This window comes from Leptonotus elevatus, chromosome 14 (genome assembly GCF_054856555.1).
Source record: "Leptonotus elevatus isolate MCC_2025b chromosome 14, RoL_Lele_1.0, whole genome shotgun sequence".
NCBI lineage: Eukaryota > Metazoa > Chordata > Actinopteri > Syngnathiformes > Syngnathidae > Leptonotus > Leptonotus elevatus.
In genome coordinates, this window is record NC_141252.1 from 5,638,219 (window position 1) to 5,659,856 (window position 21,638).

The window sequence follows — 21,638 nt, forward strand, 5'->3', positions numbered from 1 at the left end:
GAACATTTGATTCGGACCCAGGGGGCGTCAAACTCAAGCTTTGTTGGTGCGGGCCGGCGCTTTAAAGCAAGGTGTCACACAGTCCTGCAGGTTTTGGAGGTTCCCCTTCTCCAACACAGCTGATATGTGATCAGCGCGTCAGCAAGCTCTGCATAAGTTGATCGGAATCAAACCTGCGGCCCTCCAGCACCGGAGTTTGACATCTAGGCTTTAAAGCAGGGGTGCTCAAGTTCGGTCCTCGAGAGCCCCTATCCAGCCTGTTTTCCATGTTTCCCTCCTGCAGCACAGCTGAATCTAATGCTCAGCTAATCGGCAAGCTTTGCAGAAGCCTGATAACGATCCTGATCATGAATCAGGTGTGTTAGTGGAGAGAAACACGGAAAACAGGCTGGATAGGGGCTCTCGAGGACCGAACTTGAGCACCCCTGCTTTAAAGGGTCGGAAGCCAGACCCGACTTGAAATGGACCGCTGAAAGGGGGCGTTGCCTGGAGAAACCGTGGGCTTGCGTAAAGGGTTGGGCGGGGCCTGGCTGTGATTGACGGCAGCAGCGAGAACGACCATCCAAATAAGGGCTATGCTAAATAAACGAACCGAATGCTATGCTAACGAATCACGAACTTGGAAATGGGGATGTTTGCAAAACGCTCCGAGCGTCGCCATATCCCAATTTTGTTGTTTTAAAAGGGTGATGGCGTGCATTCAACGCAGTCTATTGCGATAATCGACTCACTTGTAAGAGCCATTGAAGTCACAATGTGGTCCGAATCTTGATTTCAAGTCCTCTTTATTTTATAAAGCACTTTCCAAACAGCCGCAGCGCTTGCAGAACAACATAAACATCATCAGGACGATTATTTTGTGTTTCGTCAAAACAAGGCTTGCAAAAATCAGCTTTTAATGTGGAAAAGAATCAAAGCAGGAAATGAACCGTTTTTTGTTTGAAGTTGGTGAATTCAAAAGTTGCTTTCAATTATGCACTGTGGAGATTTGTTTTGTTTTTGGGGGAAGCAAAAGAGGACGAATGTTGCCCCCGTTCCAACCTTGGCGGCGCTGACGACCGCCTCCTCAGTACAGAACGTGGCGGCGGTACGGCTAACGAGGCTGGGATTTCTTTCCACATTTTGCTGACCAGACTCCAAAGGAGACAATTCAGAATTCCATGAGGTGCGTGTGAGGTCCGTTGGTTTGCACGTGGAGCACCTGCCTGTTCCCGTACGTGCCGTGTTGCACGCCGGCGCCGGCCGCTTGTTGGCACAGCGCCACGAAGCGGCTGTAGAGTCTCATTCCGTCCTCCTTGGCCACGTTGTGGTGATACTGCATGCTCTTGCCTTTGGCTTTGCCCCCCAGCGTGGCCTGGGGGACCACCAGGAGGCTGCCCGGGAGCTCCGCCAGCGAAACCAACTTCCCGGACGAAGACTCGCACAGTTGCACGTTCAGCAGCGTGGAAACTACGGAAGGAGACATTGCACGGGAAGTTGATTTCTTATTCGCTCGTACGCAAATGGCGTCGTACTGAAACACTCACGCCTTCAATTCAAAATGTGACCACTGTCTCGCCTGCCCACCGCGTCAATAGGGCGGGAATTTTTGCACTCTTACGCAACGGGGTCATCAAGTCAGTTGGTCCCGTTGAAATGAATTTCATAGCTATTCATCTGTTCCACACCCCCCCCCAAAAAAAGATGCATTTAAAGCACTAAATGGGAATTGGAAAATGCAAAAGTCCCAGCATTGACTGATGTCGTTGCTGAATATTCACAAGCTTGCAAATTCACAAACAAAATGGCCGTCTCTAGAAGAGAGGAGATGCCATGTTTGGTGCATCCTCTCTTTCCTGAATACTTTGTGGAGTTACAGTTTGCTGATTTGAAATAAGAGAAGATGTTGACCTGACAGTTGTCGTTTGAATAGGGGGCGGCAACTCACCCATCTTGGGAAGGATGTCTTCGGTTGCGCCTTTCAAAAAACAAACGTAGACCACCATTCCTCTTTCGATCTGCAATATTCACATCAAAACACATTGGCTGCTGATCCGAAAAGTTCATTGACAATTAGAACTCTGAATATAACGGCAGCTGGCTTTCACTTTCGGTGTGGATATTTTGCCGTGATTAGCAACTCGCCACCGCGCGCTACTTTGCCGTGAATCGCGCGAGATCGACAAGTTCACACGTTGCACGCCAGTGAATGTGTGCCAGGTCGCAGCGAAAGTGTAAACGGGAACAAATCCTGCTCCAGTTCGTTCGTACGCTTTTAAACTACAAATTTGTTGATAACACCAGCTTAGATGCTGAGGGTTAAAAGCTGCTCACGATTTCAAAACAAAGCCCATAAAAAAAGACACAGAAGCGCATGACTCGGTCCGTCGATTAACCGGAGCCGTTCACGGCAAAATAACGCTAGCAGGAGAGTCACTGCAAAAAAATAAATAATCCACTGCCTTTTATTTTCGTTTTTGATGAACGGAAACTTTGAAATACGTTATGATGTGAATTAGGTACGAGTTCTCTGTCTGACCTGAACCCACTGAGCTTGTTGGTGTTCGTCCTGCGGCTTCACCTGCAGCCTCGCCTGCAAACATTGCTGCACAACCGTGCGGGCCACCGGAGTCGTACAATCGCTTCTGCCAGCCATGACACTCCGCTAAAATAATCTCTTGCAAGAGAATGTACAAACAAACAACAAAAACACGCGCGAGCAAACTAAACACAAACGCTCACCACTCACATTCTGCCTTGTTTGAAAAGCAGGAAACGTGGATTGAAACATATTTCCCTTTCTGGTTATGTCACACCGGAAGTTTGATGAAGCCCAAAGTTGCGCACGTTTTTCGCCGTCAGGACTTGCCTTGTGAATTAGCAATCACTACCATACCGAAACACTTGTTTATTGTATTCATTAATAATAGTCTTTCCATAACTAATCCCGTAAGTGTTGTTTTTGAAAACGTTTCGTAACTTTGCGCAACATTGACGCGCATCACGTGATCCAGTGGAACAGCTCGAACATGGCGCACTTCACTTACGGCAGATTTTCTTGTTTGATAAGCGCACACGCCAACAAATCACTGCTTTTACGAGCCAGGCCACAAATAAAAGGCCAGTCTGCCTGCTGTTTACACTCTACGCGCCGGCACGTGAGTATCTTTGGACCTTTCTTTCTCCAGAGTCGCGGTTTGCTTTGCGTTAAGATTCGTTTGTTGACAGCGACGACACCGGAAGTATCACGTTGAGTTAACATTCCATACTATTGTTCTTTGATCAAACTATGATCATAGCGCAATCTGATTCGATGATAGACCGCACGTGGTCGGAGTGCTTTCGATCTAACATCCGGTCGCTAGGCTCACACCACTGATCTGTATGTATAAGTGTGGCCCTGTCTCTAGACTTGCACTCCATACACCCTACGCTCTTCGACGAAGTGTTCACTTAATAGACAAAGAAAGGTTGGAGAGCGCGGGTACGAGCGTGAGAATGTGGACAGGGACGTCATCCACTCGCGACACTGAGCGATTGCGTCATCAAACATTGCCGCAGTGTTTATTTTATATCAATTGTGCTGCTTAAAATGATGTCAAAAGTGTAGTAAAGTAGCAGTAGTACTGAAGTTAAAACCCCCAGTCGACGGCAGCTATGGCTATGCCTGGATTTGCCAAGCATTTATGGACCCCCCCTTTCCTCACAAAAACGCAAAATACGTCACCACTGTGGATCTCAGCTTCCGGTCCTTGTATCTCGCGCTCGAAGTAAGGTGGGTCGCAAAGTATATTGTACAAGCTCAAGCATTTGCCCAAAAATCACCTTTGCCGACGTGGAAACTAGCATTGTACATGAAAACTCCAATCGGGATAAAAAGAATAGGGAAGAAAGGGTATGCATTTTTCCATGAGAAACTCATTGAAAAGTTATGTTTTATTAATGAAGGTTTTAGTCTAGTCTTAGTCCGGTGAAAAATGTGTGTTGACCAAATGATTTTAGTTTAGTTTCCGTTGACCAAATGAAATCCAGCCTGTCGTTTTGTGTCTCGTTGTCACGGCAGATGTCGGCGAACGCGACGACCCTGACGGAGCGTCAGAAGCAGCGGATGGCTCGAGGCCTCCCCGAGCGGAAGGCCATCGCGGGGGTCCGCCAGGTGCTGCTGGTGGCTTCGGGGAAAGGCGGCGTGGGAAAGTCCACCACTGCGGGTACGGCGCGCCTCATCTTGACCAGCGGCGCTCGTGCACGTCGGCTTTTTCAAAAGCTCTCTCTTGTGAATCATCCGCAGTCAACCTGGCGCTGGCGTTGACGGCTGACAAACCGGTGAGGAAGCTTCAGTCGACGCCGCCCGACAATTATTATTTGGTGGGGGGGGAAGAATCGCCGTCAAATCCCGTGACCAACGCGCCAAGGACGTACCCGAGCCAAAGTCCACCTTCAAACAAACTTCTTTTTCCCCTCATTTTTGCAGCTGTCTTTTCTTATCGCAGGAAATAGAATCAAGATTCAATCCAAATGTTTGAATTGCGTGTAAATGCGTGTCAGGCCGGTTGAAAAGGAACATCTTCTGACAGCGCTTTCATTGTCATTTGTTCTTGTTCTTGCACTCTGCGTTGCCCCCCCCCTCCTTTTTTTTTTAGTAAGCTGCTCCAGAATTCTTGACTTTGCTTTGAAACCTCCAAAGCTGTTTGTAGCTGACCTTTAATGACACAATGTGAAGTCGATCGAGTTGGGCTGTGTATGAAACATGTGACTGATTTTTTTTGCGCATCTCCGAGGTCAGCTGATGCTGAGCGTCCCAACAATGTGGAAAATGTTCTTCTGAAACAAACTTCCACGACGGCGCCGGTTGTTCTTCCTGTAGGAAGACCACGTTTCCCATGAGGACCAGCGCTTATTCGCGTCGTCTTTGAGCTCACGCCAGCCAATGAAAGTCGGTCCTGTGTTGATCCAGGTTGCCCCCACCCCTTTTTTTTTTCTTCGTCTCAGACAAAAGTGGTTGTGTTGCAGCTTCTGCCATCACACGCAGACGCTGGAATGGACTTTGTGACGAAAGGGGGGAACTGACGTACATCTGCACATTGGTAGTTTTTTTGTGTGGCAGGGTTCGTTGCTCAGTAAAAGGCGATTCAGACCCCCCCACCCCCCACCCCCCACCCCCAGGCCGTGACTAATTAGCAGTAAGTCCATGTTTCATCAGAAGAGTTGAGACAATATTTTTGGAAGCTTGAAAAGTGTTGCTTGAAGCCATTTGTATAAAACTTCCTTGAATTGGATCTTTTTTCTTTTCTTTTTTTTAGTAAGAAAAAAAGGGCTGTTGATGGGATCCTTAATTGCGGCGGCGCCGTGTTCACTTTTCGACATGAAATGTTGCAAAGCATCAATTTTGCTCTTTGTTGCTATTTTTGCCAATGCTGTCCTTCATTTCAGGGCACGTCGGTGGGTCTGCTGGACGCTGACATCTACGGTCCGTCCATTCCCAAAATGATGAACCTGAAGGGAAACCCGCAGCTCACTCACGGTAACGCAGCAACATGAACATCATCATACATTTGAAGGCGTGTGCAAACGTGGGCTGCGGGCCGCAATGGATTTGGAAAATGACATTTTAAATAAACAAGGAAAATGTCTTCATTCGACAAAGTCCAACTGTGACAAATTGGACAATCCATTCATCAAATACATTCAAATCTTAAGAGTTTGTTACAGCGTGACATCAGTGGTGTCTTGAGATACGAGCTTCATTGGTCCCATCACTGTGTTTGTATCTCAAACCAGCTTCCCCATTCAAATGAATGCAAATAACATCATCAATCTAAACTGTCAAAATATTAATATTATATAGTGAGACAAATCGATTGGACACGTGGACTGAGCAACGTCGTACGCGACCGACGTCGTTTTGACGTCCGTAACCGCTTCTTTTTCCATTTTGGCGCTATTTCAAGTTGTGCTGTTGCGTCCAGCAGCCGACGTCCTTCATCACGTCGGCTCGCCATCGGCCGCGTCGCATGTACGTGTAGACGTTTTCATTAGCTGCGCTCTGCCGTGCGTCAGCAATCAATGTCCGTGCGCAAACACCAAATATTGCTTCCGGGTCGTGCAAAAATGTTTTTCAAAATGACTGTTCGACGTATTTTGATGTCAATATCGACTTTAACGGGGAACGCCGACTTGCGTCCAAATTGGGGTGACATCGCCAGCGTAGGAACGGAAGTCTCCTTGTATTTTTATACATTTCTGACCAATCTCAAGTGGCTTGTTGTGGCCGATGACGCAAAGGTCAAAGGGTGAACAAATATGCTGATTTTAGCGTCGCCTGTGAAACGTTTGTTTGCATTTTTTATTTTTTTTAAACAGCAAAACCTAAATGTCCCAAAGCCGCGATTGTTTTTTTTTTTGTCTGTGCAGATAATCACATGATCCCGCTGACCAACTACGGCATCCCTTGGTGAGTCTTGAAAGGAAACATTATCTCGTGAAAATGAGTACCAATGCTGCAGCTCTGCTTACCTTTTGAAGCGCCTGCTTTTCACCCCCAGCAGTCAGTCCGGCGGTGGCTTGAAAGGTCAGATTAGGCCCGGTTGGCGAGTCACGAGCAGAATTATTTGCCCGTTCCTTTTTTGTCCCCGTTTGTTGAGCACTTCAACTTGCAACCCGAAGGCCCAAATGACGTTTTGTTGGCCTGGAGCGGCGAATGGAAACACGACTTTTCCTTTCCACGCCCAACAAATGTCGCCGCCAGTTTGGACTTTCACGCGCTCTTGTGTGCCGTCAGCATGTCGATGGGCTTCCTGGTGGACGAGGACGCCGCCATCGTGTGGAGGGGGCTCATGGTCATGTCGGCCCTCCACAAGCTGCTCAGACAGGTTGGCACGGCACGCTTCCTCCCTGGCCGCAAGTATGCGTGCGCACCAAGGTTCCACAAAACCTTTACAAATGATTCGCACCAAACAAAAAAAGGAACTGCAAAAAAAGCATCTTTTTTTGCAAATAAAACCAGGCAACCTTTCAAATGTTTTTGTTGTCATCGATGTTTCGACGTGCTCATGAGCTTTGGGGTTCTTTTTGGATGTCTTGATTTTGCGGTTGTAGGTTCGACGCTGCAGAAGAAGTTCGATTGTGCTTTAATTGACTTTATGACACAATAACAAGTCTTCTTAGCTTGCATTCAACACATATGGCATATATTTAAATAATAATAATAAAGATCTTCTAGTAACCAGACACGATTGAAATATTGTCCAAAGAAGTAACAAAGTAATGACGTTCAAAAGATAGTTTTTATTTCTGTATTTTTATTTGTTTTTAGGGTGGTTCTGTTTTGATTAATTTGAGTTTTTTTAAAACGTGCTTACTTTTAATTTAGTTTTAGTTAGTTTCAGTATTTCTTTTTTAAAATGTGTATTACTTTTTTATAAAGACCATTAAAATGAAAAAAGTAACTCATTTCTTAGCTGGCGTTGCATTTGGGTTGAGTGAAAAGAAAACGTTTCGATTGGCTGCTGCAAGATGACGTCACTTTCAAACGTCTTTCTTCCAATTGAGATCCAAATAAAAATACTTCAGATCACATCGAAAATCATCCCCAAAGGCTCACGGATTGAAATGAATGACCAAAGACTAAAATGAAGGACGTTACCTATAAGTTTTTTTTTGGTTTTTTTAAGCATTTTCATTTTGATTTTATTTCATTAACGAAATTGTTTTTAAATTTTTTGTCGCTTCTGGCCCTGGTGTGCACACATGCGTGTGCGTGTGTACAAGTAAGCATGTCGACGTCCAGCTGATGCACGCGTGTGTGTGTGTGTGTGTGCGTGTGTGTGTAGGTGGAGTGGGGCCCTCTGGACTACCTGGTGATCGACATGCCTCCCGGCACAGGTGACGTCCAGCTGACCATCACGCAGAGCATCCCGATAGCAGGTTAGCACATCCGCGATGCTAATGAATAGTTGGATGTTTGATTTCGATTTGATATTTATTTTAGGAATCAATCTTTGTTTTAATTGTATTTATGCTGCACGGAAAAATCTCATTGTCTATCCGGTTGTATGACGACAATGAAGGCTAGCTATGATTAAAAGAGTAAATACGCCGGTTCAAATCCAGGTGTGCAAAAAAGAAAAATCATTCCAAACTTTTTCCACCATTAGTGTGACCTCAACTGAAAAAGCGACAACTGAAGTGGTACGCTGCTGAGGTAATGGCGTTGTTGCATAAGTGAGCACACCCTCGGCTAAGTGTACATCACATTGAAAGTTGTTTTAAATGCGACTCTGCGCGCACCTGCCATCCTTCCAAGTGCCTCTGATGGATCCAGGGTTCGTATAGTTTGGCAACGTTTTCATTTCGTTTTGAGTTGTTGTTTTTCCAGTTAGTTTTCATTAGTTTTCAGGCTAGTTCTGTTAGTTTTGATCAGTTGGTTTTTTTTTTTTTGAAAATGCTTGGTTTTAGTTTTAGTTTTACTTAAAAAAAAAGGGGGGGGGGTGACTTGTGCACAATATTAAAAAAAAAAAACAATATGGGAGCGACGTCATCTGAAGGTGCTTTTCTATTGGCTGCTGCTCGATGACGTCCTTCTGTGTGACACACTTTCAAATATCCTTATCCCAGTTAATATAAAAATTAATCGACTTAAAATGGCATTTCAAATCATCCCCAAAGGCTCATGTATGAAATGAATGACCAAAGACTAAAATAAAGGACATTTTTGCTTTAATTATAGTTTGTTTTGTAAACATAAAATGTAGTTTCAGTTGGTTTTCGTTTTTTAAAAAGCATTTTTGTTTTTATTTTGTTAACGAAATTGAGTTTTAGTTAAAATAATCTTGGATGGATCCCAAATAACGCTCCGATCAACTTTTCCTGGGATGGAGGTGTGGGGGTGAGGTTACATCATCAACCGGGTCTGCTTGAAACCACATCAACAATCTCGGGAAAACGCTCGGAAAACGCTTCTCTGAGGGCCAGGAGGAGGCATTCGACAAAACATCATCACCCCCCCCCCCTTTTTTTTGATATGACACGTGTCGCGTGTGCTTTGCGTGCAGGCGCCGTGATCGTGTCGACGCCTCAGGACGTCGCCCTGCAGGACGCTCGCAGAGGAGTGCAAATGTTTAAGAAAGTCAACGTGCCGGTAAAAAACAGCCGCTTGTGTGGAATGCTCGTGCGTGCGTGTGTGTGCGTCAGCAATTTTCCCTCCAATTTTCTCCCCGATTGTTCATTGGAACGCCATGAGCGACGTCAGACATCCGGACCTGCATCCCACTTGGCCCAAACCCGACATCCTAACAGATTACAGCGCGATACGCACACACATCGTGGGGACATGTCATTGACATGATGCATTTCCTAGCCCCGCCCACTAACCCCATCCATGAAAAAGGATTGACTACCCCCATTCCTGACCCTAACCTCAACCATAACCCAATTCAAACCGAAACTCTAAAACCAAATTTGGACCCTCAAAAAGAGGTCGGAACTTGTGGGGACCACACAATTTCAAGTCGGTCCCCACAATGGTAGTTAAACTTGGAAGACCACGCGTGTACGGGCCCCACAACGTAGCAAAGACAAACGCGCACACCCAAAGTATGCTAGCAAGTGCAAGGCTTCATTCACTCTGACTCGATACTTGCTCAACGGTGACTTTGGCAAGGAAATGCATTTAGCGCGAGCGGGTGACATCAGAATGCTGGTGCGTTCAAGTGCGCCATGGAAAATTGCCCACTGCCGCACACTTGGAAAGACGCGCTTCAGAATGTGGGAATGTGGATGTTTTTTAGGTAGGAATTTGTATTTCGGGGCTCATCTGTTCCCACAGTTTAGCACGTCAAGAAGAAACAAAGAGGAACGCTGGAATATATCGATTCAAGTTTGATTGATTTCGATCCTGGAAGATTCTCGATCATTTCCTGATGCTCTTTGGTTTTTGGGTCCGGTGGCCCGCATTTTCCTCTTGTAATGCCGTATGTGTGCGTGCTTGCAGGTTCTGGGCCTGGTGCAGAACATGAGCACGTTCGAGTGCCCCAAGTGCCACCAGCAGACGGCCATCTTCGGCTCGGACGGCGCCAGGCAGCTGGCGGACTCCCTGGGAGTCGCTCTTTTAGGTACGGCCAATCCGGTGTCGCGCCTTCTGTTTGTTGGTCCGCAGCCGGGTGGGAATAGAAATTCGGACGTTGACGTCACGCGTCCCAAAACGGCACACCCACTTTCTTTGTTTAAAAAAGTGGGTGTGGACCGGCGGCCATAGATGAAAACTGGCCGGAGCCGAATCATTCCACAAGCTCAGGTTTGCCCCGCCTCAGATTTGCGACAGGTCCAGGACCAGAATCGCTCTCCGGCAAAGCCGCCAGTGAGTCTGGATTTCCAGGCTACGCTAGCGCAGCCATTTTGGCAGTATAGAAAAGGCGTCTGCCACTTTGAGTAAACGGCACACTTGAATAATGATTGACAGCTGTTGTGGACCAGCTGGCACAACCAGAAGAGGCAAAAAAAAAAGAAAAGAAGAAGGAAGGAAAATCACTCATAGCTGTTTAGATTATAGGAACACAACTTTAAGCCATGAATACCTTATTTTACACATGGATGGATGGCTGGATGGATGGATGGCTGGCTAATGCCAGTGGCAAGCCGTGCGTGAAGGCATCTTGCGTGACTTGTGCTGGTCTCAGGTGACGTTCCTCTTCACGTCCACATCCGACAAACGGCTGACAGAGGGACGCCCGTCGTCGTGTCATCGCCTGGCAGTCCCGAGGTGCTTCTTCCATTTCTTCTTCCAATTGTTGGCCGCCGTGTGAGAAGCTGGGAATGATTGCGTTGTCTTTTGCGTTTGCGCTCCGTCCAGGCGTTGTCCTACGTCAAGTTGGCGAGCGCGGTCGTCCGGAGGCTGGAGCAGATCGCCGCTTGACGGCGTCCGCGCACGCTGAGCGAAACTTTGGAGACAAAACCAGACGGCTACTTTTGCCTCCAATCATGCGCTGTACTCATTTCAGAGCCGGTGCGAGGTTGTTTTTGAACAAAATGGCTGCTCGTTGATGCTTCAAAATGAATTGGAATGTGAAATAAAATGCTGTCGACAGTTTTGCGAACGCGCCCTCTTCATTCATTCGTGTATTGATTGATTTGATCACGTGGCCGACTGCAAATTACGAGTTCAGGAGGGAAATCAATAAGTGACGATCGGGAGCGCGAGGAGAAACAACCCGAGTATTTTTTTTTTCGTCTACAAGACGTCTAAATGGTACTTGGACGTCTTGGCTAAAAACGGTCCCCAACTGGTTTAATAATGAATTTTTTTTTTTTTTGTAGACGACTTCATCTCGACCCGTCATCTATTCTTAGACGTTTAAATAACCGCTAACAGACGTTTACATTTAGACGTTCACTTTCATACCAAATGTAAACTCCAGATGTCTGTTCAACATATTGTTCACAACAAACCCATATAAAGGAAATGAAAGTTGTCCAAATTCAAATCAGCTTGTCTAAAAAAACCGGACCAAATTTTCCATCACGGGTTTTGGGACAGTTGAATGAGTAACGCTAACGTCATGCTTCTTTTACCACGGAATATAAATACATTTTTGGATGTTAACATTATAACCAAACACTCCTACTTCGATTTAAATCAATCTATTGTTTTTAAAACGTTATCCAACCATTACAAACATTTGAAAGTGAAAACAATATATTTTGTCATTTATTCACACGTTTAGACACATTGCAATGAAATTAAAACAATATTACCGATATAATGTAAACATTTGTTTTGTTTTGAAATTGGGGTTGAAAAGTGGCTCAAAGTCTAAAACAAAATTTGCAATTCCTGTTTTACGAGGCGATGGGGCCGCCGGCAGCGCACATGACAGCATTTGCCGTCAACAAGGGCCTTCCCTAACCCTTCCCAAGGCGTCTACAACTTAACAGTGTATCAGAACGGGCGGAAGCACACTGCCCCTAGTGGCCAAATCGTGTACAACGTGAAGTGTGCTCACAATAAGGGCACACACAAAGAAGGGCAAGATGGTATCAAATAATTCAAATAACATTTATTTGGGGACATTTAAAATGGATTTTGTTTAGGCCACACCCCTAATGGCTACTCGCCAAAGAGAGATAGTAGCGGATGACTTGTGTGGTTGTTGCGGGAAAAAGTTTGATGGTGTCAACTCTTATTTTGATATTCCAACAGCGTTAGCCAAGACGACGTCACGCAAATAAGACACATTTGATTGGCCGGTGCCGAATCGCAATGGAATGTCTGTGGACGCCTGTCCACACCCACTTTTTCAACCAGACAATTCAGAGGCTCCCATCAACCTTGCATGCCCGTTTTGGGGCTCGTCTGGTGTTGCCAGCTCCGCCCTTTACAGGCTGCGCAGGGTGGGAGAGCCAGCATATTTTGCTTTCCAAGATGGACGACATTCCACATGCCTGAATGTTACTCCCAGTTACTTCCAGGATTATTGAACGCGGTATGACTCCTCTGCACGCGTAGAAAGTCAAACCAAAAACGCAAGTCGCTTGTCAAGTCTTACTAATGAAAAAACAATAGTCAAGTTTCCATCCAAATGTTTTGAAATTTGTAATCAAATTTTGTGAAGACGCGACTTGTGCCCGTTTCCATCCGTTCTTCTTTTGCGAATGGAGACGCGAGATGACGTCACTAAAAGGACAGATTAGTCATCTAAAATGGCATTCATGGCTTCAATTCTAAAAATAATCATGTTTCTTCATCTCCCCAAACATGTCTTACTTTAACATCCGCCATTTTTTTGTGACGACACAAACGTGTCCGTTCAAAAGAAAACGTGCACCGTATATCCGGTCTTGTAGTCCGGTTTTGTAGTCGCTTATTCGCAAAAGCTGTTTCCATTGGCAAAATGTGCATTTTCCTTTTTTTCAAATCCACCAACTTCAAGCGTAAAAACCTTTTGGTGAATGTCGATGGTCTGAGCAGGGAAACATCCCAAATCATCCCGCAGGACCCATTTTGGAATACTGCTGCTCTTAATCCGATGGGGAAGTCAATGAATTACCCACAAGATGGCTGTGACGTAATTCGAAAGATTCACAAAACGACATACAAGCAAACGTGCCGCTAAAATGACCTCACGTCGGACCGAAAGTCCGCTTCAGGAGAATAATGACGGATCATCTTTGGCGGTTTTCATGAAGCGGAACGTTTGGTCCTGTGTGTGTTTCCCGCCGGACTTCCGGTAAGCGTGACACCACGCGTGTTTGCTCTTCTCGTCCGCGTCACCTGTTCTCCTCCCTCACCTCACGAAAGCGATCGTCAGGCTACAGGTAAGTTGTTGGTCGTGCCGCGGACGTGCCGATGATGACTGTCGAAGGTTTGACACACTTGATGATGAAACGGAGCGTCTGGCTCGTCTCCTTTTCTTTTGTTTGGTTTTCCTCAAGTTGAACTCCCAAAATGTCCACGACTTGTTTCAGTAAGCGTCAACCGGCAACTCTCAGTTGACCGTTAACACGCAACCACATTTCAGACTTTTTTCTTCTTCTTCATTTACTCGCTTCAGATTTAAGTGTTTATTTTTCATAATTTGCTTCCCCCCCCCTCCCCGAAAATGTTTTCATTTTTCTCTAATGTTCGTCAAATTAAAAAACATTCAAGGAATTTGTCTTATTGTAAAATTGCTTAATTTGTGTCAATTATTTATTACTAATCTTTTCAGATTTTGTTTGATATTTGCGTTTTTTAGAGCATTTTTGAAAAGTCTGCCATCTTCTCCCCAGAGTGTCTTTGTATTTTCGCTTTGTAAACTTTTTGTTCAATTTCTAAATAATACTGTATTCCGTTGTGTTTGTCTTAGTTGAAAAGATCCAATATCTACGAATTTTTGTTGAATAAGAATGCATCCGATTTCTCTTTTGTACTCTTACAATTATTCTTTTAGTGGCACCGGTGGTGAGAAACAAGTACAAACTTACAAAGGTAGGCACGGTTCGCACTGGCTGCCAGCGCCCTCCCACCAGCGGCTGCAGCAGGTGTGAGCGGCACGGTAGGCGAGACGGGTGACGCGTCTTGCCCAAGGGCGCCGCACGACCACGCATGACTTGGGGAGAGTGGGGATCGAACGGCGGACCCATCGCTTACTGGGCCACGGCCTCCAGGAAAAAATGTCCCGGATCGATACCAGTGTGAGTCACTCAAAGTTCTGATACCGCTGCTGCTTTCGATGTGTAGAACTTCTCCCGAAAAACGTGGCCAGTTATTTTAAAGAAAGACTGATATAATAATAATAATAATCCATCAGATGTTGATAAGCGGCAACTTTCCTTTCTTCTCATTTCTACTTTGTGATCGTAAAACGGTCACAATCGTCCGCTGTCGCAAGCACCGATATGCCGAGACAAAAATACAACTTTTTCTTTCCAAAAAGAAAGTACACAAATTGTGCCCACAAAATAAAACCGCTCTTTTTTCCAGTCATTTTGGATCATTTCAATTTTAAAGGATTTTAATTGCCGTAATAAACCCAACACACATTTATATGAAAACAAATGTAATATTTGTGTCTGAAAGAAATGTTCATCTAGCGGTAACAATAATAACAACGAGCAACATTTTGTGTACTTTTTGTCTTCATTGATACCAAAGTATTGGTACTTGTGGTGGCGGCCGATACCAGTTTTGTGACCGTTTTACAATCAGGAACTAGAAATGAGAAGAATAGAAAATTGCTGGTGATTTCATGGCAATTGAAGCAAAATAGAAATATTGGGTTGTTTGCTGCTTTTTCCCCGACTTGGCTTTTTTTTTTTAATGTGCCAAAAGTACTCGTGGTACATCTGTACTTGGTATTGGTGAATACCGTACGAGTACTTGTACTGGTATTGATCTGGAAAAACGACTGGCATCCAACATCACTATTTTGATCAGTTATTAATAAAAGGCGTTTGTGTACTTTGTTACAAGTAATAAAAAAAAAAAAGGGGGGCGGGGCAATATTTGTGTACTTTTGGAGTTTGTCCGATGTTGAAACATTTGCGTTTGTTTGATTGAATATGGACAACAAATGTGCAAATGTTAGTTCTTGTGTGTTTCAGGTTGCTTGCAGGATTATCAGCGCCGCCCGCAATCTCTTTTGACTGCGGCAACAGTTGCAAGATCCGCTTTCGGGCGGCGTGTTTGAGGAAAGCGGCGGTGCCGGCAGTATGGAGGCCTCGCCGTCGGAGGTTAGGGTCCTGCGGCCGGCGCTATGCGGCGGCGTTCCCGGCGAGCCGGCCTACCTCCTGGACATGGTGCTGCACCCGGCCGGTGCCACCTTGGCCGCGTCCTGTTCGGACCTGGCGCTGCGGCTGCACGACGGGGCCACGCTGCGTCCGCTGGCCGAGTATCGCGGCCACGCCCGCCCCGTGTGCGGGCTGACCTTCGCTCGCGCGCGGCCCTACCTCTTCTACTCGGCGTCGGAGGACGGGACGGTGCGGGCCTGGGACGTCCGCATCCCCGCCGGCGCCGCCGCTCAGGTGTTCCGCGGCGACCCGTCGCACGTCTTCGGCAGCTTCGACCTGAGCTGCGGCGACGTGCTGCTCTGCGCCGGCACCTCGGTCAGTATACGACGTCGCTCATTTGCGAGTGGCTTGGAAAAGACGTCCGGCAGCAGTCGCCGGCGGCTAGCGGGCAACCGCTTCACGGCTAGCCGCTAGCAACTGCCGCTTTTGTGGTTGTTGTTGTTTTTAATGATTTCAATCCGAAGCTTTAAGCCACGAGCTTCCTTTCGGGAAGACAATTGCCACCAACAAGTGAAAAGCGTTGCCGTCAGTCTGTTGTTTGGAAAGAAAAAAATCCTTTTCAGGTTGATCGGCCCTGCCACAAACTATTGTGACTGTGGCTGGCTGCTCCGGAAAAAAAATGCTCCAGCTTCTTTTGGCGTGGGATTAGTGGAGGACGCGTTTCAACAAACACAGGCTGAGGACGAGACTTTGATTTGAGGTCATCCCAATATAGGACCCAATATACCCTAGACCAGGGGTGCCCAAGTCCGGTACTCGAGAGCCCCTATCCAGCCCGTTTTCCATGTTTCCCTCCTGCAGTGCAGCTGAAGCTAATGATCAGATAATCAGCAAGCTTTGCAGAAGCCTGATTACGACCCTGATTGTGAACCAAGGTGTGTTAGTGGAGAGGAACGTGGAAAACAGGCTGCATAGGGGTGCTCGAGGCCCAAACTTGGGCACCCATGCCCTACGCTCATCCGGTCCTGCAGGTTTTCCAGGGTTCCCTCCTCTAACATAGCTGATTCCAATGAACAGGATGTTTCTCTCAGGCTTATGCTGATGATGCGCTGATCGTGTGAATCAGGTGTGTTGGAGACGGGAAACCTCCAAAACCTGCGGGACCAACCACGGTTTAAGAGGCGGAACTCCTCCAGCACACCTGATTCAGCTCATCGGCGGGCTGATCATTTGATTCGGGTGTGTCGGAGGAGGGGATTGCGGCAACACGAAGGAGCGCTTCTGTGCAAATAAATGTGTCAGCACGATAGCTGGCTCCTGCGCTCATGTCCTCTCTGTCGTTTGTGCTTGTTGCGGCAGCTGGACGCCGCCGCCGACAGCCTGTTGGTGTTCTGGGACAGCAGGAAGCCCAACGCGGCCCCGCTCGGCGCCTACTCCGAGTCGCACAGCGACGACGTGACGCAAGTGCGCTTCCACCCTCACAACAAGGACCGGCTGGCGTCGGGCTCCGCCGACGGCCTGGTCAACGTGTTTGACCTGCGGCGCGGCTCGGAGGACGAGGCTCTGCTGTGCACCTGCAACGCCGAGTCGGCGGTGGCGGCCGTGCGCTGGGCGGCGCCCGACGGCAGCCGCCTGCTGTGCCTGGGCCGCGACGAGGGGCTGCGCCTGTGGGACCTGCGGCAGCTGGACACGGAGCGAGCGCTCGCCGTCTTCGGCTGCCCGGACGTCCGGCGCCTGGAGCTGACGCCGGGCGGCCGGGGCCCGGACTACCTGGTGGGCGGGGCCTGGCTGCAGGGGGCGGGCAAGCTGCTGGTGGTGGGCGGCGACAGGAACGGCGACATCCAGCTGATGGAGTGCGACCACCGCGGCCTGCGTCTCCTCGCCGACCTGCGCGGGGGACACACCGCCACTGTCAGGTGCTTGGCCTGGGACGAGGCCCGCGGGACGCTGGTCACCGGCGGGGAGGATGCGCGCCTGTCGCTATGGAAACCGGGGGCCGCATTCTGCCTTTCGACTGGAAGCGAATAGGCCAGCGGACTGCAACCCAAATTGTTGCGTTTGTTTCTCTTCAGGAGGTCCGACTCGAAGTTGTTCGTTAAACTTTTTGAAAATGATTGACGGCATTTCGTGTTGGCAAGATGGCGCGTATGGTTTATTCACACGTTAGTGGCAATTCATCATGAATGTTTTATTATCTTTTTGTTCTTGACCATTTGCACCGACGTCACGTGATCACGCGGCTGCCCTATGACGGACGGCGGAAGGAAATGATTGTTGAATGGAAGTGGACGTGACCCGGAGCCACTTAGCCGCGACCTATATCATGATGTCGTCAATCTCTTCTCCTTCCACCGGGCGGGGCGGATTCAAAAGCTTGTGGCTGGCGGGGTCTCTGGGACGAGATGCTACGCTCGCACCTGGGACAACATACCTGGCAATGCAAAGGTCAAACGTGTCGATCATGCTGACGGACTTATTTAGACAGTCGGTTCTATATTGAAACACTGTGATGATGTTATGTTACTATGTTTACTAGCAATGGATTGAAGTGGCAAGCGATGCGGCCATTTCACGAATAGCACAAAGACGAAATCCTCCATTATTAAACAGTCAAATGCGCTTCATAGTTTTGAAGAAGGTACATTTAAAAACAAAGCTGTGTGTTTGTGCAGTTGGAGTGGATGCTAACTATCTGGCTGGTTAATGTGATTTGAAACACGCAATTCGACACCTCTGTTACAATCTTTGTTTGAGTGTACGTTTACGAGCAAAATGTATCAACATTTATCGACTCACCTTGCAAGAAATGATTGCTGCAAATCCGTGAATACTTTGGCCTGCGAGTCCTTTCTGTCGATTGCTGCTATCCATCGACGTCTTTTGTCTTCATTAGTAGGTATGCGCTAAAAAGCAACATTTGGTTGACTCCTTTGTCTGTACAACCGACCGTACAGCAACATATGACCCTTTTATAAGATCATCGATGCGGTAACGACTTTACGCTGTGCGAGATTCAATGGTTACAATTGAAGTGGCTCTTTTGCCGTCCAGCGTCCCAGAGGGGGCGTTCCCATGAGGGCTGTGGCGTCACCTGCAAAAGGTCCGTGCTGGGATGGACTTCATCTGACCCACGAGCAGGGTGACCAACTGCTAATAAGCCCAAGGGGGGACAAGGGGTACGCTTCTGAGGGACAATGTGGGACACTCCTCAGCGATGCGGCGGCCCCTTCCCGTGGGCAGACTCGCTGATGGCGCTTTCGCCATTTCGAGCACATTGATCAGGGCTGCAGGCTAACATTTTGTGCGCGGTAACCACTAACTTCGAAAATTTAGGGGTGCACATAAACAATGTTTTTGATTCATATTTGTTGTACAAGTGTCTACACACCATAAATATACATTTACATCTTAAATACTAAAAATGTCAAGTTAATGTTTAGACCAGAAGTGCAAGTATCAGAAAATTTCACACAGCAAAAGAATGTGCCGTGGTGGCCCAAAAGTTTTGTGATGATTTCATATGAAGCATTTAATACTGTACAAATGCATTCGTGGATGAAAACAAACTCATTCAATTTGAACACATGAATGCTTTCGAGGATAACAAAAAGTATTCCAATATATACATTGTACTGACATCCATGCAATGCACGAGCTCGTTTTGAATGTTCCGTTGACTTCTTGCCGTCCCCAAACAGTGCCACGATGGTGGGAAGATTCAAAATCGATCACTCGCCACTTGAACGTGAACAAAACGTGACTTGGGATGCCGGATCACAAGTGAAGCGTTTACAAACGTAACATTGGGGGTGAAACCATGACTCATATAGTGGCGGCCATAAGTTCATAGCTGAAATGTCGAAATAAGTGCTTCTTAACCATGCAGCCATACCGTTCGCATGCCCACCGCGGACGAGTGGGCTGCATAAAATAATGTGTTGGGGAAAATTCAATGCGTTGGAGCGGTTACAATTGTCAATGAGTTGCAATAGAGCTTTCTGCCACTTGGTGGCAAGAAGGCAAATGTCACTTACTGACCTGTACACAATAAGTAGAAAAGTAAACCGAACAGAGAAATTAGTATAAAAAGAAAAAAACTATGTTGATGCCTTACCTCACCAAAAGACTACTTTTCTCCCCATTGTTATTCCTGTGGTAAAATCTATTGCCTGTAGTTTTTTTTGTGTTAGTAAATAGGACTCAACACTCTTGAGATTAATTTGATGTTGGATGTCAGTTCACACATGAATAAATGTCTTTTTGATGATCACATTGTTTCATGTTATTTTATTTTGTTTCAGCGGGATTTGATTTTATAATTGAATACAATCATAGTATCTGAATGGACCATTTTGTACAAGAAATACAGAGTGGCCACCACGTGCCTCCGTCATTGGATATCAGTGGCTTAGGCTGGAGGTGGCCGCCTCTGAATTTTGTACACAGGAAAAGCCCTGGTAAAATTTGCGACTTAAAACAGTGGCAAATTTGTGAGTTTTTTTTCCAGAATATTGCCCAACCCTCTAAAAATAAATAAAATAAATGTATATGTGGTCCTAATATACCGTCATAGAAATCCCACTTGCGAAGTCGTTAAAAAAAATACCGACTTCACCGACCGACGTGGATGCAACCAACGTCAATGGCGACCACTATAGAAATACATACCGTGAATGGTAAAACACAATTTACTCGAGTATAAAACTAGATAGCTTTCTTCATTCATAAATATTTGAAATGACTTGATGTGACACGACCAACTTGAACTATGGAATGCTTATGGAATACGATAAATACAATAAATGAAACCAAATTGCGAGAAGGCAAGTTTGCTGGAGGTCAAAATGTGTTTTGAGGACCAAAATAAAAACAATTGATCGCTATCCGCCATTTTGCTTGTTTACTTTCGCCTCGAAAGCTTTCAGATCGGAACTGGGAAAAGTCAGGAGGGATAAATCCGACTTCCGACCTTCCACGAATGCAGCATTTTTAGGCCGTCTTGAAGGGCGGCAGGCAGCAAGGCCGCGGACAGGTTTGTCCTCATTCCGAGGCGACAAAGGTTGAGTTCAAAGTTCCCTCCAGCCGCCTCCCTTTTCCTTTGCGATTTGCGTCTTTCCTTGTTTGCAGCGGGCGGCACTGACGACGTCGCAAATTGGCCCCGCCTTCCGACTGACTGACGTGCCTCCTCGGCCAATGGCGGTCGTCGCCATCGCCCGCTGCGACCAATGAGCGCAGCCCGGCCGAGCCATTCGCGTCACGCTCTGGCCCCGCCCCACGGTCCGACTGACGCGCTGCGCGTCCAATGGCGATCGCGGTCGTCGCCGGCGCGACCAACGAGCGAGGCGGGAACTGCCGAGCACGTTCGTGTGCTTGCGTTGCGTGTGTGGTGCTGTTGACAATAGGTGCGGAGAGTCGGAGACAAGTAGGCCGGATTCTTCAATCGCGAGGAGAATCAGGACGCAACCCTCGGCGTCAGCAGCAGCAGCAGCAGCAGCAGCAGCAGGAGGAGGACGCCAAGCGGAAGGGAGGAAGGGGGAATGTGAAAGCCACCGTTGGGCCTTCTGCATGGGAGTTTGACTGTCCGCTTGGAAGGAGAAGCGCCGCCGCACCGCAGCTGCAGGCCGACAATCTGCCTCATTCCTCCGCCGCTTGGGAAAGGCTGCCCGCACCGAGCTGGAGGTAGCCCTGCCACTTAGCCGTCCCCCCCGCCCGCCCGCTAGATTCCCCAACATAGGATAACTCCGCGCCGCCGTCTCCGTTGCGAAACGCAGAGGATCAAGGTAAAGTACCCCACACCAGCACCACCTCCGCCGCCCCCAGTGGAGCTGAACAGCGGCTTGTCGGGACTCGGGACGGCGCGTCCAGCCTGGGCTTCAGTCGCCCCCCAACAAACCCCCCACCCCCCACCCCATCAGTGTGTCAGCTATCGCTAGCAGCATTAGCTCCGCCTCGGTTTTTACGTCTGGGATGATGGGTGACCGTCCGAACCCGCCCAGGTAAAGTGTTTCGGCTCTGCAGAACCTCACTGACTTGATTGATTTTTCATGTGTTCGTCCGTGTTGTCATGTTGTTATCTTTTACTTTGCCGAGGACGACGACGTGCTAGCATGATAACGGCTAGCTAGATAGCCAGTTAGCCCCTGCGCTCATCTTAGCTTAGATTAGCTTCGCTTAGTCGAGCGACAGCAGCAGAATTTGCACTCGGATGACATTTGCTGTCACTCTTGCGCTCAACGCATCTTAACGCCACGCGGATGTCTCGCGTGCGCGCGGAAAGCGACTAGCTAGCGGCAAACTGCGGCCGGCTCCGGTAAAACGGGAGGCTAACCGTGCTAAGTGCTAACTGTCAAGTCGAGAGCGCTTGAGCTTCGGCAGGCCCGAAAGGAGCCGGAAAGAGTCGAAAAGAGCCCGGCTGCGGTCTGCTCTTTCACGTGGGATGCTTTCTGACGGCAATTCTC

At 47.6% G+C, this 21,638-nt stretch overlaps 3 protein-coding genes across 4 annotated transcripts; 2 read left to right on the plus strand and 1 right to left on the minus strand.

The window, feature by feature from the left end:
* Positions 1 to 768: 768 nt before the first annotated feature.
* dtd2 (D-aminoacyl-tRNA deacylase 2) lies at positions 769 to 2,993 on the minus strand. The gene is made up of 3 exons (XM_086094433.1): positions 2,519 to 2,993; positions 1,928 to 1,997; positions 769 to 1,449 (listed from the first exon to the last, which is right to left on the minus strand). The coding sequence occupies exons 1-3, from the start codon at positions 2,633 to 2,635 to the stop codon at positions 1,151 to 1,153; spliced, it is 486 nt and encodes a 161-aa protein (XP_085950559.1). The 5' UTR covers positions 2,636 to 2,993; the 3' UTR covers positions 769 to 1,150.
* On the plus strand, positions 2,822 to 11,063 carry nubpl (nucleotide binding protein-like). Of its 2 annotated transcripts, none has more exons than XM_086094431.1 (11): positions 2,822 to 3,137; positions 4,043 to 4,187; positions 4,268 to 4,302; positions 5,410 to 5,500; positions 6,391 to 6,430; positions 6,758 to 6,848; positions 7,809 to 7,902; positions 9,030 to 9,115; positions 9,968 to 10,088; positions 10,653 to 10,735; positions 10,826 to 11,063. In XM_086094431.1, the coding sequence occupies exons 1-11, from the start codon at positions 3,009 to 3,011 to the stop codon at positions 10,886 to 10,888; spliced, it is 978 nt and encodes a 325-aa protein (XP_085950557.1). In that variant the 5' UTR covers positions 2,822 to 3,008; the 3' UTR covers positions 10,889 to 11,063. The 2 variants fall into 2 exon arrangements, with proteins under 2 accessions (XP_085950557.1, XP_085950558.1); XM_086094432.1 differs by lacking the exon at positions 2,822 to 3,137 and adding an exon at positions 3,153 to 3,754.
* Positions 11,064 to 13,152: 2,089 nt separating this feature from the next.
* Positions 13,153 to 18,026, plus strand: wdr89 (WD repeat domain 89). Its single transcript, XM_086094434.1, has 4 exons — positions 13,153 to 13,287; positions 13,902 to 14,143; positions 15,055 to 15,555; positions 16,540 to 18,026. Exons 3-4 carry the CDS (start codon positions 15,163 to 15,165, stop codon positions 17,206 to 17,208), a joined length of 1,062 nt encoding a protein of 353 aa, XP_085950560.1. The 5' UTR covers positions 13,153 to 13,287; positions 13,902 to 14,143; positions 15,055 to 15,162; the 3' UTR covers positions 17,209 to 18,026.
* Positions 18,027 to 21,638: the final 3,612 nt, after the last annotated feature.

What these genes read in the sequence shown, in the direction of transcription:
- dtd2 (XM_086094433.1), bottom strand. Translation starts at nt 2,635, where the DNA reads ATGGCTGGCAGAAGCGATTGTACGACTCCGGTGGCCCGCACGGTTGTG. An exon ending in AACAAGCTCAGTGGGTTCAG is followed by an intron (nt 1,998 to 2,518) that starts GTCAGACAGAGA and finishes TGAATATTGCAG; the next exon opens with ATCGAAAGAGGAATGGTGGT. An exon ending in AGACATCCTTCCCAAGATGG is followed by an intron (nt 1,450 to 1,927) that starts GTGAGTTGCCGC and finishes CTCCTTCCGTAG; the next exon opens with TTTCCACGCTGCTGAACGTG.
- nubpl (XM_086094431.1), top strand. Translation starts at nt 3,009, where the DNA reads ATGGCGCACTTCACTTACGGCAGATTTTCTTGTTTGATAAGCGCACAC. An exon ending in ACCAACTACGGCATCCCTTG is followed by an intron (nt 6,431 to 6,757) that starts GTGAGTCTTGAA and finishes GTGTGCCGTCAG; the next exon opens with CATGTCGATGGGCTTCCTGG. An exon ending in CCTGGGAGTCGCTCTTTTAG is followed by an intron (nt 10,089 to 10,652) that starts GTACGGCCAATC and finishes TGCTGGTCTCAG; the next exon opens with GTGACGTTCCTCTTCACGTC.
- wdr89 (XM_086094434.1), top strand. Translation starts at nt 15,163, where the DNA reads ATGGAGGCCTCGCCGTCGGAGGTTAGGGTCCTGCGGCCGGCGCTATGC. An exon ending in TGCTCTGCGCCGGCACCTCG is followed by an intron (nt 15,556 to 16,539) that starts GTCAGTATACGA and finishes TTGTTGCGGCAG; the next exon opens with CTGGACGCCGCCGCCGACAG.